Source organism: Acanthaster planci, linkage group LG10 (assembly GCF_054643075.1).
Source record: "Acanthaster planci isolate LZ-2023a linkage group LG10, COTS_SCS, whole genome shotgun sequence".
Lineage (NCBI taxonomy): Eukaryota > Metazoa > Echinodermata > Asteroidea > Valvatida > Acanthasteridae > Acanthaster > Acanthaster planci.
In genome coordinates, this window is record NC_141786.1 from 6,653,214 (window position 1) to 6,670,704 (window position 17,491).

At 39.7% G+C, this 17,491-nt stretch overlaps 1 protein-coding gene across 1 annotated transcript; it reads right to left on the reverse strand.

Annotated features, from left to right (window-relative positions):
- Positions 1 to 786: 786 nt before the first annotated feature.
- Positions 787 to 16,897, reverse strand: LOC110989988 (EGF-like repeat and discoidin I-like domain-containing protein 3). The gene is made up of 7 exons (XM_022254730.2): positions 16,609 to 16,897; positions 13,277 to 13,489; positions 9,237 to 9,371; positions 8,190 to 8,563; positions 7,410 to 7,548; positions 4,258 to 4,475; positions 787 to 3,635 (listed from the first exon to the last, which is right to left on the reverse strand). Exons 1-7 carry the CDS (start codon positions 16,709 to 16,711, stop codon positions 3,489 to 3,491), a joined length of 1,329 nt encoding a protein of 442 aa, XP_022110422.2. The 5' UTR covers positions 16,712 to 16,897; the 3' UTR covers positions 787 to 3,488.
- Positions 16,898 to 17,491: the final 594 nt, after the last annotated feature.

The window sequence follows — 17,491 nt, forward strand, 5'->3', positions numbered from 1 at the left end:
GAATGGCAAATATCTTGCATATTTTGCAGTAACTTTTGTATCAAAAGAAACAAATAGGCTTACATTGGAACGTGCATTGGAGGGCCTACTCAAGAAATGTATTATGTATTGTAATGATGACATCCATCTTTCAGGACTTGAATATGTGCAGTTACCACGCTAGTGAGAGAGTAGGGACGAATGATTAATACGACCGTTTCGCAATTGTGCACAAAGAGTTTGCAACGCTTTGGCCAATCACAGCGCGCAAAATTTGTCGACACAATGCGCACTTGGAAAGGGTCGACAAATTTTGTGCGTTATGATTGACCAACATGTTGCAAACTCTTGGTGGCGCACTATTGTGAATCGCCCGTGTTGTGCAATATGACTTTGGTATTGGTATACTTTGTATGTACGCTATCTCTATTGTTGACCTTGGTCATTACGCATCCAGTCCTCGCATTATATTATTGAACGTGCCTCAGAAGCACGCATGTATATTGGTACTGTAGCCAGTTGACATTGAGATATCCACTGTCTGACATATAAACTTGCACTGCCTATTGGTTCATACAGCTCTGATTCTGTACAGCTGTACTGTTGTTAAAACGTGTACGTTATGAATATTACATAATTAACCCAAACTTTATTCTTAAATAGGCTTTCCTCTGGCCATGGCGGATCCAGAAGAGTCTCAGGTAAATGTTTATGTTACGTCATAACGGCCTCACCAATTCTAAAGGGTTCCTTGCAGTATTGTTTTGGCACAGCAGACAAACTTTTGACATCCATCAAACAGAAAGGTCTGTTTTTAAACTCTGTTTTTTAATATCTGTTATAACTTCTATTAACAATTGTAATTTTTTTCAGGCAATAAGACCCTTGGATTCACTGGCCTAAAGTATTGCAAGTTGGTAAGTTTTGGAATTTAATTGATTTATGTGAGTGTGTGTATACAGGGGTTGTGGGGTACTGGAATAAGGTGAGGTATCCTATTGTATTTATTTGTGGCAAAAACAAGGGACGTTTAGCCGATATTGTCAACCAGAAAAGGGATTCCGTTGCAAGTGGAAGGGATTAGACATTTTGGCATGTTGTACAAACTTTCTTCTCACAAGAACAAAGGAACTATCCCACATCTATGCCTGTGTGTGCACGTGGGTGGGGGTAGGCCTTCACTGCTGAAGTAAGCAAAAGGCTTGAAATCCAGTTATTAGAAAATTGTGTTTGTTTCCTGGTACCACAGTTTTGAACCAGCAATGTACATGTACCATAACATACATGATGCCCCTTCTTAAGTATTTTGTGATCAAACACGTCAAATGATGACCATTATGACTTCAGGGATACGTACGTCAAGCTCATCGTATATGCATAATGCATAATTGACCTGGCCTAACCGCACAAATAAATTTATTTAACCTTACGCAAGAATGAGCGGCTATCCAAACGCAGGGGGGTATCAGTTAACGAAAGGTGGACTATGCCTTAGGGGCTGTTCGTTTGGTGGAAGTTTACCACCGCTTTGTGATTAGGTAATTGATCCCAATGCCAATAAAGATTACAATAAATGTCAATAAGTGATAGAGTACTGAACTAAATCTCACGGTGACCAGTGATATCCAAGGCAATTATATGATTGGTTAATTCAATGCCAGTGCTCAGTTATCCGTTATATACAACAGCAATTAACTATATACAAAATTATCCTCACGGGGAGGTAGTCCTACGTGGTCAACTGCACCACGAACGAGATTAATAAGCCTTATCCTTAACCTACACCAGAATAACCCTCACGGTGATCCGGTTAAACCTTACAGCGATCAGGGTAACCCTCACAATCACCAGGTAAACCTCACAGTGATCAGGGTAACCCTCAAGTCTAAATAAATAATATACCGATGGCTTATAACTGATAAGTCTTAACCACACAAGCAATTACAATCTTCGTTACTGTACAACACAACACAACGGTGTAGACTTGTACAACAATAATCTATACTGCCTTACAAGCAACACAGTTCCCAAACTGCCACAAGGTTTAAGGTGACTTAAATAACCCTCACCCACTTCAAGTTATTACGAAATAACATAGGTAAGCTGATTAAGAAGACGATTATAATAGTCCTCACCAGAGGAAAGCAAGCTCCTAGACCAGGACCGCAACCAACCGTCGCTGTGCCAACAAGCATGGAACAACGGCACACAATCCTTCTAGTCTAAGCTTCGCTAATTCCCCAATTGACTGGTGCACACGGGTTCCCTTACCCTATAATCCACCACTTCTTAAATAAACGAGACTGTACAACGATTCCCCAATCTTCAAAGAGATCTGATATAATCAGCAGCTCCGGCAACTGAGAACAAGCACCACACTAACCGATCGCACCAGGTACACTTGAGGTAGATCCCCAACCACCAGCGGTCGTACGTCAGATTTACTCTCGAAACCCAGAATACAACACAACTCCACAGAGCTCTTGTTAGCAAGCTGCCATCTTGAGAAGTCCCGGCAACCCACGCAGCCAGCGCCCAGACCTAAGGTAATGCTCGCCTCTGATTGGTTACCGTGGCATGTGTAATGCATGAATTAGACGTGCCTGAATTATTAATGACCTAGACTAAACACAAGTCTGCGCAGCTACCCTGTTTCGCCACAGTACATTCACGAATGATTTTTAAACCATTTAGAACGAAATTGATATTCAAACCAACAATAACAGGATGGGGCTCAAAAATCCCCAGTGACAGCACAAATAAAAATATAGGTTGTCATTTTAGGTCAATTTTGCGTTGGTGTGACTGGGTATAATATTGCATGGAAATGAAGTATTGTTTCACCTACTTTCATAAATATTTTAACTTAACTATTATGTAAATATAATTACACATCACTAACTACAATCTTACATAACTTTCTATACCTAATAATGGTGTAAATACAATTACATAAAAAGACGTAAATTTGTTGAAGAAACATTTTACTGACCAAGTGTTCGGTAATTTATTACATAACTCCTAGGGAGTTCCTGTGGTGTTTCTAAAACGGTATTTTATTACATATATGTAGTTTTGTCTGAGAGTGCATGTATTTGATTGAATCAAATGAAATGGAATATTCATATTGAAAAGAAACAATTACCAGAACTGTTATTGAAATCTTGTTAAAACTAAAACTAAAATAAAACATTTTCAAACTAGTAAATAAAACCAACGAAGCAGTTTTCAAGGTGTCTGTTTCCGTTGCGTGCTGTAGTAATTATTATTTGTGTTGCGTGCTGTTGTGAATAGCATTCACTCTATTTACATCCTGTCACACATTATATTTGCAATCTCAAGTCATTGATTCACCATCGAAAACTCCATCCACGCTAATTTTAACGAAGATATGCTGAATAAATATAACTATTTGACACTGATATTCTTCCCCTGCACGTACCAAAGAGCCATCAGTATGAAGCCATCAGGGTGCAGTCTCAACTCAGTTGAAAGCAGACCCATTGCCTTTAGTTGGCAACAGTGCAACCCATCACCTCAAATCTCATGCAGCAAAGCCCGTTCCATTCAGTTGGTAAAAAACGAAGATACCTGGTGCGCACGACCTCCGCAAATCGAGCTGGGACTAGGGTGTGATTGTCACTGTTCCCCAAAAACTGGAAATAGAAATCAGAAATGAATGTCAGTAAAGGTTTAGCTTGTTTCAGATGCGCCACTTTTCAGCCAGTTTGCCATTGATCACCTGAAATAGATCAAGGGGGTAGTGCCACTGTCTGTTTGTGATAATGCCTTTTGTATGGTTTTAAAGTATTTGAGGAGTTTCTCCATCTAATTAAGGTAACCTCCCCTGAGAAAGAAAGCAACTAGAAAGTACGTTTATTGTCAACAAATAAACGTTAGAAGTTGTTGTTCTAGCATTAAATTGAAGTTTGGCACGTTTCTATCCAAAACTGAAGAGTTCGTTCAAATCCTAAGATGCGTTGGGAGACAATTTTCATTACTTAATTCTCTTGAAGTAGGATTAGTTTGTCCTTAATCAAATAATACACTGCTATATTACCACAGTATTTCATGAAGTTCCTTAGGGTAAAACTAACTACAACTATTTTCTGAAATAGATAATAGGGAAATCAGCGTGTCTCTTTTCATAGACGAATTTCAAGATTATAGCTTTGAAAAAGATATTCAGCTTTCTTGGGAGGCTACGAGGTATTAGCTGGCAACTGTGTGCAAGACTCGAAATAAACTAATGTGGAAATGAAATTACAGATCAATGACCTCTACTGGTTTTCCCTCGTGATCCTTCACCGTGGTCCAGGACGTTTGGCCGCTGTTACTGTAGTGCACTGTGTACGCTGTCACCCATTGTTGGCAGTCATCATCACCACATCCTTGGGTGATCAACCCCGTGATAAGTACTGTGTTATTGAAATTGACTTGCATCCAGGGATTGGTATCGTTCTTAGCGGCACACCAGCACAAGAAACCCACTGATTCTGGTGTACAAAGAAAGAAAGAGAGAGAGAGAGAGAGACCCCCTTCAAGTAAAAGGTGTGAGAGTCTGCCGCCCTTATCTCCCCACAACACCTTTACTACCCTTCAAAACTGGTGGACGACACAGCGGGCATATCGTCAACAATTTCTCCAAAGTGACAGGTCTACTCTCAGAGATCAACTTTGAGAAATCAAGTTTGAAGTTGGTCACGCTTTAGAATAAAAAAGGAATAAGGCTTCCAATACAGGAAACTGTGCGATATAGGCCTAGGTGCTAAAATATCTATGAATCAAAACCTTTTCTCATTTCTTTCATCAGATTAGAGAATAGAAGCAGTATCCTTAAAGCGTAAGACTTCGATACCACGAAGAAGCTGCTCACAAAATCGCGTATGGATTTCTAAAAAATGCATTTTTAACTTTCATAGAGTGCAATGAGTATATAGCCCTTATTGGTGACAAAACTTGACTTTGCTTTGACAATGCACCATGAAGGGATAAAGGAGACGAAATTGCTGCAGAGACAAGAACGTAAGTTAAATTTAATGCAGCGTCAACACAAATCTGAGACCAATTCAATAACTGTAGAATTCTCCCTTGGGAGCTCTGAAGAGCATTTTCTTTGTAACCATGATTGGGGTGATCATTTTAAAAAGGAAGATATAGCTGTTCATAGAAAAGTTCTCAACATTTTCTACATTTGAGGTCGTTGTTCCAGATGGGACAGTTGAGAGTTAAAGTTTTCATCCCAGAAAACCAGCGGTTGGAGCGGTTTCCTTTTCCGAATGTTCCCTTAAAATTGCTCGAAGGGTGTTGGTAGCGAGGTAGGTAAGATTTGTGCGATAAACACCTGCTCGAGGAGCCTAATTGCTCGGGAAGTCTTGCCTTTATTCAAACAAAATCAAAATATCCTGCTATGCTGAAAAAAATATGATTGCTTAGTAATGTTAATCAAAGTGTAACCGCACCTTGCTGTTCCTACAGTGGTTTCAAGAGCAAGAATAGAACTTGACAGCCATGCTGCGGCAAACTGTCACCTTGCCAGGGGTCAGTGCTGTCAAAATGATCAAGTTGATGGGACACAGGGACCACTCCAGCGGATACCCGTGTTACCTGAATACCTTCCCCGTTGAGAACATCGAAATGAACTAAACATGTGAAAGGCTTTTTTCTCTTAATTCCCTCAAAGAGATCCGCCCTCTTCCCCCTCGACATTTTTCCGGATATCTCCGCAGAGCATATTTTTCAAAGATGAGCCCTTAGGAGATTCTAGGGTAACTTTTTGCAGTCATTTTGACATCGGTTTTCTGAAAAAAGACCTCCCATTGGAAAGTTGAAAATCGAGGGGAGGGGGGTTGACACCTTTTAACATCATAAAGCCTTTTTCGGGAGCGACATCCATAATACAGGTGTACATCTGATTGCTCTCTCCTTTTGACTAATATTTGAGCACATTTTTATTTTTGGAAAGTCCGAAAAAATCTTCACAATCTGTTTCAATTTCGTTCCCACCACTACAAAGTGTGTGGGTGGAATGTAAGCCTTGATCCAGGGCGTTGGGGGTCAAATACGTCTCTCCGTGTGCAAAAACTAAACCGAGAAAATGGGGGAATAAGTGTAGCAATACCATTGTAAGTAATATGTCATGTTTCGTGTTTCATTATTTTTTATACTAAAAAGTGACAAATTTAAAAAAAAATCTCGGACCTGACCGCCCATCCCCAAGATCCCCGGGTCCGCCCTTGAGATGATTTAATGGCCTCTCTCCTGGTCAACATGTCCGAGGATATATAATTCCCATCTCCCCAGGATTCGCGCCCATGCGCATGCTTCTGCTCATCACCCATAGCCCACACAGCCGTTTGGAAAGGTAAATCAAAACCTTATTTTTTGTGGAACACTCAAATTTTAAGATGGACCATGTGTGCGAGGCGTATTGCTGCCAACGTGAAAAATTACTTCATCTTGTATAAAACGATATTATTAAATCTACATTATGTCATTTGAACGGGATAATACGTCTTTTAAACAAGATAGCTAATGTATCGATTTAAACGAGATAATTAAACGAGATAATAAGTCGTTTAATTAAACGAGATAATTTTTGGCGTTGGCAGCAAGATGCTTCCGTACATTTGAACAATACACCGATCACGTGAGACACACCCACTGTGCATGTGGGCGCTTAACTGCTTCTCCAGTGCCATGCATGTTTTATACATGTGCATCGCATTTACGCCAGTGTACGCATGTTGGACTTTTTGTGGACGTATGTCGGACACAAATCACAGCTGTGATTGGCCAGAACACAGTGGAGCAGGGCTTTGCAGATCGGTATATGTGAATCAAACTGAACCACGAGAGGTCCCCTTTTTCCCTAGCAACGCGAGTTCCATCGGTAGGATCAGATTCTAAGCTTCGCTGGTTCACAGATGACTATGAAATGCATACCTTACGGCCACATCACTACTGATAAAAATTGAGCACTCTCGACAAAATAATATGGCTCTTTCCAACCGAAAAGGGGGTGTTCCTGCTCAAGGCAGTTAAACTTTCAACATGACACGTGCGCCTACGGTAAATACATGCCTTAATATTACAATAGCAAGTATAATATCTTGCAATTCCCGGAAAAACGACATGTTCACCTTTTAACAGGATAACTCGTTTGAAGCTTTGAGCACTTATATAAGTCCAGTTGTTAAAATCTCAAACTATGATCTTCAGCTTCTGCAGCGGTGTGAAAGATTCCACACCGGCAATATTTACAGAAAATATTATCTGCAAATGTCTTGCATTTATACCTTGTTTGCTGTCAAGAGGTCCGGACCATTTTTGTATAGGACCCGGGGGCAAATGGGCTCCACAGACTTTGGTAAGTTAAGGGTAATACGCCACAGACATAATCGACGCACAAAGGGTTAAAAGGGCTTTACCTTTGCAGCCGAGGAGTTCAACCCGCATCGAGGGCCAAGAATTGTAGCTGGTCGGTCTGATACGGATGTAGCGAGCTTGAATGGGCTTGTTAAAACTGCTGTTGACTGGGGTGGTTTGGTCCACGTTACCATCAAATGTCTGTCATCATGCAGACGAAAGTAAAGGAAAATTAGACGAACGAAAACAACAAAAAATATTGCTTGCCCTTATAAACAGAATATCATGTGTGCAAAAGTCTCTGTTCTATCGTACCAGGATTTCTATCGTTAACTTTGATTCAGCCAAATGTGTCATCAGGTGAATTTTGTCTATCTAGAAGGAAAGCAAAACAAAAAAAGACAATCACCTAATGTTTCTGCCTTTATGATGGACATTCAAACGTACGGTCCTTGAAGTCCCTGAAGTCTCCAAATCAGAGTGCGACTAGACACAAGGGGTCACGCAAAGTGGTCTCAATAATTGAAAAATTAAACAATTGGAAATTGATTTCTTTTTATATAGGTCTTTATTGGAGATAACGTTATCATTTGTAGGCCTGTACATCCCAAAAGCACCCCCAAAACATATTCCCTCCAATACATGGCATTGTGCACACAACATTACCGTTGATAATTTATACTTATTGGCCTGTATACTGTGCCTCAATTCCAGTAATCTTTTGGAAATTCCTTGTGAATGGCAATGAAATTTATTTTAGGCCTAATAACCAAACCATCCAACTGTGCCGAGGCAGTTGCTATTCTGAGCAGGTACGGGAGAATAGACCATTTAATCTTTACCTGCGGCCCAGCCTCAGGTCCTCCATTGGTCACATACACCCAGGTACTTCGGTCATTACTGTACTGCACCTGGTACGCTGTCACTCGCTCCCTCCAACTCCCCAATGGATCCACGCTGCCCTGAATGATAACTCCCTCTACCTGCAGTTGCTTGGCCAAATCTACCTCAAACCATGGGGATTCCTTGTCATTCCTGGCCGGGCACCAGCCACCGACAATCGAGCCTACTCCGGGGTAGTTCAGCCGGCCGTTGTGAGGCTCGCAGTTGTCAGGCGCGGCTGGTCGCTCTTTGAAAACGCTGGAGGCAGTGATACTGGAGTCAGGAATACTTCCGTCCTCCATTCCAAGCCGTTCACCGCATAAGCATCCTTCCTCTTGAAGTTCAACAAACAAACAATGCCGAAAGCAACATTGTCAAAACACAGAGAAGGCCTACAGTTCAATCCGGAATTCTCCTTCATGTGAAATATTTCCTTGAACATGATGCTAACCTATACCACGAGGTAGGCTTCTGCGGAATGATACGTCCTCTGGAATTTGTAGTGTGTGCTTTTAAGCCTACAACATCATTGCAGAGCTCAAAGTATAAACAAATTATTTATCAGAATGTACTTACGTAAGGTAACATGTTTCTGCACGGGAAACCTTTTCAAGGGATGGAAATTTTTTCCGTGATTGCGAATAACCGAGTTCCATTTTTAGAGATAGCGTTTGATAAAATTATATTAATGGCACAGCGTACTTTAATTGGGTAAGTAACCAGGAATAGGTTACTTATTTCGTAGAATATTATTTCTCTTTTAATCCGGCATTGGTGATAGTTTCCTCAATAAATTATCCGTTTGCTGCGGTATTATGGATGGTCTCTTAAATATTATCTTTGTATCTTTGCCTATAAAAGTGGTGGTTGTAACTGCCTTTTTCGTTATTTGAAGTAAAAAGTAACAGGGTGCCCTCTCGACTGCTCCCGGATTTCTTCTGCAGTCTCGATCTAAACTACAATTTCTGGACCGTAAGACGTTGCGTCCTTGCCTGTTGAGAACTTACCCAGCAAAAGCCTTGCTCTTTGAGGCCCATGACAATTTCGCTTGTTTCCCAAGACAGACGAGGCAGTGAGGTGGTTATCTGGGATGCGCCCATCCTCCATGCCCAGAGGTTTCTCCACGGAGCAAGTAAAGACACCTGTTAATTAACCACATAATAGCCTGTTCATACTTCACGCAAAAGCGGAAATTTATGACGTCAGGTCAAATGTATTAAACAGTATTACCCGGCAAATCTTTCACAACGTCATATTTGCTTCGCTTTTACCTGTAGTACGAGCCGACCCTTGGCCATTCATTCATATTTATTTCACACTCTGAATATATACAAAATTGAATTATTGACATTTGGAGAGAAATATAAAAATATCCCATTACAAATCCCAAATAAAAGAGAACTTGTTTCACATGAGTGGTGTTTTAAAATAAGCAAACAAAACAGCATATGAATTTGAATCCGGAAAAAAATGATTGAAGCAAACGACCCCCCCCCCCTGTTTACAAGCAAACAAAAGCGCTGGTCGTGTAGTCAAGAGGAACAAAGTATGTTACGTAATGAGAAATAAGGATGTCCTGACAAGTAACTGCACATGTTCGTGAAAGTTCCACGATACTGTAGACTTGCTTTATTTAATCCCTGAGGTGCAATATAACAATAACACAATTTCTACAAAAGCATTGGAAACCTTAACAATGAGTTAGCAGATCTCAGGAGCCATGGACAAAATCAGCCATGAAATGGGGGAACTCCCAAGAAGGCTTTCTCATTATTTAAGCTTGTCAAGAACGACCCTTCCTTGAAGGAGTTACAAAAAAAAATCAAGCACATCCACTTCAGGGGCAACATACACAAACATAGCATATCCCCATACAAGATGAATACAGAATGAAAAACAAAAATGACACAATGCACCAGGTATTTAAGTAAATTTAAAATGAAAATTTGTTTCTCGTGTAAGGCTGAATCCACTCCATCCGCCACCAGGCAATCCGTCCACCATTGCCATAGAAGAGCGTTCGGGCAAACGCCTTACATAGGACATTGCATATTTTACAGTTCGGATAACCGCACTGCAAAAAACTGTGGAAATTTTAACACCAATCTTTTTTTATTATTTTGGAATACAACCTGGTGTTCCGGAGGGGTAAAATAATTCCTCAGGCATTGAAATTGAAAAGAAGAACCGGTTTTTACGTGATATTGGTGTTAAACTTGTCTTACAGCACATGCGTCTTTGAAAGGAAGCCTTCTAAACATTTGTCTGATTGGTCAATACAGCATAGGCATACTTCAATTTTCAACAGGGGGTTCTCTTGCTAATTCTTGGCATAATGTACTGTAGGTGTAAAGGGCAATAGTTATTTGATATTGTGCCTCGTTTTATAAAGCTGCCAAAAGTACCAAACCTCTTGAATATCCCCCACAAATATAGAAATACATAAAGTTCTAAACAGTGTAAGGAAGAAATCACTTTTCCTGTAGAAAATATAAATTGTTCTGAAAGTAGTCTTATTAGCAACCTTTCATTGTCAATTTGAATTAGATCAACAGGTGAATATACCGTGTATATCTCTTACAGACATGTTCTGTTAAGTAGGTCCAAAGGAGAGTGGGTTTATGATGTGTTTTCATTGAGAGTATTGCGTAAATGTGTTAATTGTTATAATGAATAGTTCTTTTATCCTATTTAAGTTCATGCAGAACAGAGTCAAAAACAGAATGGCTGATTGAGCGCTATCTTTCTTGATAATTATGCCTATAAATCAGCATTACCTGGCCAAAAACCAAATATAAAAACCAATCTGTTAATAATAATAAATAATATACTTCAGTAGTTATACAGCAATGCTTTTGCAGTAAAAGATGAAAAGGCCTACTCAGTTTGTTGTCAGCACAAAAAGTGGTCTGCTAATGGTCTACATTGTCCTTAATCTGAAGTTTATCATTACGTGATTCTACCACGTAATGATAACCACTACAGTGAGATGACACCATTTGGGGGAATTTAAACTAACACCAGTGCAAGTGTGGCTTCTCGTAATGCAAAATAACGATGTTACCCAGCACCACATTTCTTGCCCAAAATAAACACCAGTAATAATAAAATTCTACATTATCGGTGTTATTTTCAACATCGCAGTTTGCCGTCTGTTATATTAAAAAATAGCCGTTATTTTGTCATACTTTTTGGTACTTGTTGGTCACTCATAGTGGTTGTCATTTTCGTTCGCATGTTGGATACGGGCTCCGCTTTTTTGTCATATATTTAAATGCTGGGCAGATCCGGAGTCCATTTTCTGGAGGGCAAATTTGCCGAAATATTGGAATTTTGTTCTAATGTGACCTTTTATGGCCTATGGGCTGCGGCTCCAGTTTAGGCTTTCATGCACACTTCGGATGGAAAAAAATGAAAGAGACCACTTAAATAGAAATACTCTCATTGCCTTTAATAATGGTGGATGGACGTCAAGTCACGTGGATCAACGAGAGCATGTCAGTGTAGCTACCTCGCGATATACACGTCGTGTACTAAAATTTGTTCAAGAAAGGCAAAATTGACAACTGTGATTTTATTTGAAGAGGGCTGATGTATCTTTTCATAACCCATTTCACGCTTCTTGTGTCATGTGTAAAATCTGAACGTTAACATAAAGATGCATCCTTTCTCATTTGATCATTGAAATAAATTTAAATCATACTGCTAATCCTTTGGCTGCTTTTCATTCTCCAGGCATTAAATTTCGTTCATAAACATCTAAATCCGCCCGTTACATCCAAATCAAAGCAGCTTTCGTAATTCGTATCAAAAGCAGGCAGTCTACAACAGATTCTCGTATTTTATGATTTAATGAAGTTGTGTGCTCGTTTTGTATCTCCAATACTGAGAAGTCATTTTACTATGCGCTGCAAATTGAAATTAACTATATACATGTTCATTTAATGGGCACAAATAGGCAGCGACAATGAAAACAAAACTTTCAATAGAGAAAATTGCACTTTTTGTCTTCATTTTTTTAAAATTTCTTTTGAAGGTGTCATTCATCTCTTACGGCATAAAGACTTTACCATAATGCTATTTTGGGTGTTTTACTTTCATTAGTATCATTCGCTTTGCTTGATTCGTTGTTTCATTTTAGATAGCAGGCAAGTTGACCATTATTTTACACAGTTAAATGTTTCCAAGCCAATTTCACAGTGGAAGCACTCATTTCAATACCAGTATTCCTTCACTGCCACCAGAATGTTCGCCCTCTTTATGATAAGCCATTAAACCATGCGTGTCCGCTTCGTTGGTTGTTGTTTGTTTCTTTAAGGTTCAGCTATTCATCAAGGCTAAATTTGACACGCTCATCATGGACTTCTTAATATATGCTCCATCGTTTGAAAGCTTTTCTCGACGGCATCAACGCAGAGACATTCATCGACAGCTTGTTATTATTGCAGTTGAAGGATATGCACGTATTTCTGATGTCGGCAAATTGCAGGCACAATGGGGCCACTTGTACGTATATTGGTGTCAGTCAAAATTAGAGGCTCGCTTATAGTGTCCTTGTGCAGCCATCCGTCACAAAATGCTGCTCATAGAATATCGAATATAGTTCCAGTTTTATTTAATTGTTTAAAAGTATGCACTTCTCTATGCATTTAACCAAATGGGAGTATGTAAGAGTCTTCACGCAGTGAAGAAAAGTAGCACACAGATGTGGAAAAATTGTTTTGCAAAATAATTCATTGCAGCTAAACTTAAAACGTTTTTAACTATCTCATCAAAATATTGCAAATGTATTAGAATGATGCCATTGGTGAAATTGCTGCAATTCAATAATGACTTGCAAGTTAATCATGGACTCCATGATAAAATGATGTTATCAGCTAATGTACTTAATTAATTTGCAAAAAAAATTGCTCTGACACAATCTGTTAAAAAATTGAAAGTTTGGAAAGGTAAACAAGCTATTCAGAGAGTCGATTACTACAGCCTCCGACATCCGTATACGAAAGATATGGCAGTCTACTTCATACAGTTGTAATGAAATCGTTACCGGTACAATTCAGCCACGACTGGATCTCCACCGGATTGCTACTGATGAGAAGGGCGTTATAGTAGGTCACTGTAAACGGTCGGTAAGGCACGCGGGTGTTGAGTGGACCAATCTTTACCTCGCTGCATTGACAGGGTTCTTCCACTGGGAGGAGCCAGCGATACCTGTTTTGGGAGGCGGGGTCCGGTTCCTGTTCCATGAGGCAGGGCATCGCTTGTGATTAAAGCAAATTATAAAAATAAGAATAAGAACATCTCTCGACTTATCAAGTTTCAGTTAATTAGTGAGACTACGAAGACACTGGTTAGAGGACAGCCGATTGGGCAAATTATTATATACCAGTCACGAAAGGGGACAGAGGGGTACCCCCCACCCACAATTCCAAACCCTATACACGCTCAAGGCCATTGTCACTTATTAGCACGCCCGTAGATGTCTGAAAAGAACTCCTGAGATACCAGCATAACAATGACCAACACAAAGCCGGGTGGAGAAGGTTCTCTCTGTCCAATAGTTTGCTTCAAATAAATTATTGTGGATACAAGACCATTTAGACCCGGTATGAAAAGGGTCGGACCCTACCTCGACTGTTATAAAGCCAGTCCAGTATTCAGCCTACCCCAGTTCGGTTCATAGGCAGTTAAAGTCAGTATGGTGCATCAATTTATTGCCCCTTGGAGAAAAACCAGAGCTTAACAAAAAATAACTTATCGGATTAAATATTCAGATGAGTGATACCAACTGTTTTATTACTGCCGCTGGTTTTAATAAAATACGGACTTGGTTTTTTTTTAAACGTTTTCCCCACCCTTCCCAGACATGAGCCACATTATGTTAATGCCGCGTTCCTTTGCGTGGAGAATGGTATCGTGGCAACAAAGATTCGGAGAACTTTGGTTGGTTGGATGGTCGGAATAGATATAATCATTGGATGATACAGGGCTAAATAATAAGGGTTAAATAATAAAATCCACAAATGGTCCAGGTTCGGATTGAAAAGAAATGTTCAATTGGGGAGCGTTAATATTTTTGGCGGTTTGGACGCTCGGAATGAACATAATTATTACAGGGTTGTGCTAGGAAAACGTAACTCGAATAGCATCCGGGTTGGGATAAATACATTTAGTGGGTTTAATGCTCAGAATAAAAATAATGATTACGCGCTTGGGCAGGAAAAACATCATTCTAACAAGGTCCAGTTTGGGATAAAGAAATCCTGAGATTGGGAACGACTAATATTTTCGATTGGTCGGATGCTCGGAATAAAAACAAACTATTTGGAGGCGGGTAAGCAAATAAAAAACACACGTAGTCGAGGTTTGGATAGAAAATAAATGCTGCGATATGAGGAATTAATACTTTTGGCGGATTGGAAGATCAAAATAAAAATAACAATTACGCGGTTCGGAGGCAGAAAAATAAACCTCCCTCATGATCCAGGTTTGGATAAAGAAATGCCGAGATAGGAAGAATTATTATTTTTCGCGGGGTGGAGTAAAAGAAAACCGTTTATTGGTGGGACGGTCAAAAATAAAAACCACACGTGGTCCAGGTTTGATAAAGTATTATGGGGCTTTGTCAATCAAAAGACGCAGCCACTGAAAAGTCTACTGGCTTCCATTACCCTCGGGAAAATTTACAGTGCTTTATACATGGCGATATGGTCGGGCGTAAGTCTTTGGATGGGTAGAAGCTCGTCAAAGAAATGTATTTGAAATACGCTCCTGATTTTATTCCCCGGCTAAGTTTATTTCTCTCTTGTCGGAATGTAATTAGTGGCTTGTCAATTTTTCCATGAAAATGGCTATAATTTGTTTTGTTTTGTTTTGTGAAGTTACCTTTTCTTTCGAAGTAGTAGACCATTTATGTTGTATTAAAGAACCACCACCGACCAGTACATTCCGCACTTTCCTCATCGATATCCACATGTAAACTCTAACGTTACTCAGTGTATTGGTTTTCACATAAACGGAACATAAAGGGTACCGGGGGTGCAAACACGTAAAGAACAAGCAAATACCAACAGCTTTCAAATAAGTTCAGGAATAATATATATTGAAGGCATCGGGCTAAAAAAGTGGTCGAAAGCATTTTTTTCAATGGAGTCATCACACGAATTACCATCTGAACGACGTTCAAACCAAAATAATGTAGTTTGCAAGAATAGGTAAATCCTGTCACACATACATAAATGTCACAATACGTTTGATGTGCAGGGAAGGGGGATCAATTAAATATTAAATATTGAATATAGTTCCAGTTTTATTCTAAATAGCACAGAAGTTTTGAAATTGGGAGATGTTTGCTGCTACTTTTGAAGGAAAAAAGTCATTCTCCATTACCAAGCTCGACTGATTTGTTGTCTGTTTTCAAAAAGGAACACACCCAAGCATATATTTGCCTGCCTGCCTTCCCATGGGAAGAATAGCTGAGTAAAAAATAGAATTGAAAACACTTGTTTAGACGACAGCAAATAACCAGGTTTTAGAAATGAATGCAAGGTTTGCGGAAGTGGCTGGGGAAATTGTATCTTCTTTCAGCACGCCTGTATACACAACTTGAACAGAAGCCCCTTATATAAACAGCGCATGAATATTGATAAAATCTGGGCAAGTGCCTGGGTAAGTTAAGGGTCCATTGTGCACCCAACAGTAAGGCCAGGATTTTTATCTAAGCCGGCGAAGGGGTTCTATCGCTTCGCATTGAGGAGTGAAAAATCACAAGTGGGTTTCTTTTTGGAGTGAATAACAGATCAACCTCTGCACACAATGTAGCTTTGTATGGATAAGCCAGTGATCAACCACCGGAGCAGTCTCCCTGTCCGATAGCTTGTCCGATAGGAAAGGGGTTTTGCTACTGAACGAGCTTACCGGGGGTTCCTTTCATACCGAATCTAAATGGCCACTGTCACATATGGTCACATATATGTTTTAAATCGTTTAACAAAAACGATTTATAACATATTTCTTATCTGGATATCATACATTTTCCGTCTCAATGTCGCTTTTCATTTCGGTCTCTCCGTGAGCCTTTGCCATCTCTGTTTGCTTCTTTTATTTGGCCTTCTTTACATTTTACAGTGGAATTCTATAGCTACTGCGCACTGTGCATGAGTGAAGCGATGGCCTTTTATAGAAACTATTTCAGTTTTTCACCAGTCTACACAAGACTACACTTGTGACAAAACTACGATTTAGGTAGGGTTGGGAAATCTAAGCAATGTTTTTAAAAGCCTTCTTGATATTCTGTTAAAGTTTCCATTTTGAGAGATTCAACTTTGCAAAATTGAGTCGAGAAAAACACAGTTCCATTGTTTTAAATTCAAACCTTACCTTCAACTGTACTTGATATACAGGCAATAACGATGAGCACAACGATTTCCAAGGCCATTCCAGCAATCATCCAGTAGTCCACCGTTTTTGAATGAGTCCTCATCAACTAACGGTGTCCACAGCTTTTGTGATGCTCCAGCGTCTAAGCCGAATAAAACGCATAAATGACAGTGCCCAGTAACAAAATCAGAAGCCATTCATCTCTCAGTTTGATTTCCATGGCAACTGCGGTTTGCGAGAAAAATGACGAATTGTATCACTTTATTTCTAAATTGCTATATTTTTCTCTCTTTTAGACCACATCAAGTATACAGAAAAGGCAGGTTGTCGAATACAGCTACGTTGTAGCAAGACTGCACCTGCCTAATGACAAGCCATGCTTTATACGACGCTTGCTCCCATTTTATTGTGTTTTTGTTCATCCCGCCAGATGATAATCGCCACATAAAAACCCAAAATCGAATATGACACAAGACAGTTTTAAAGCCCGTTTTGCAAATTCTCCAACTGAGACTCATTTGTCTCCCGTGTACCAATTACTTGCAATCCTCGCGCATGGTGCTATCTTCAAGGTGCATTTGGGGCTTTTATGTTGGTTGTTGATGCTAATTCCTATTTTATGAGTCACACTAACAGAGTATCTTGCCAGAATTTAAAGAATTGGTGTGCCAGTTTTCTGATGTGTATCTGCTGAATCAACACATGGAAATTGGTCAACATGTAAACTTCGTGCGCATGTATTTTCCGTGCATGATATTTTTTGCTTTTATTTGTTCAGAAAATTTCTAAAGTGCTGAAAGTACACATCTCAAGCAACATGAGATCTATCCAGTATACTCCTAGTGAAAGGTAAGTAAATACGCCTAAAATTGCACGCATTGGG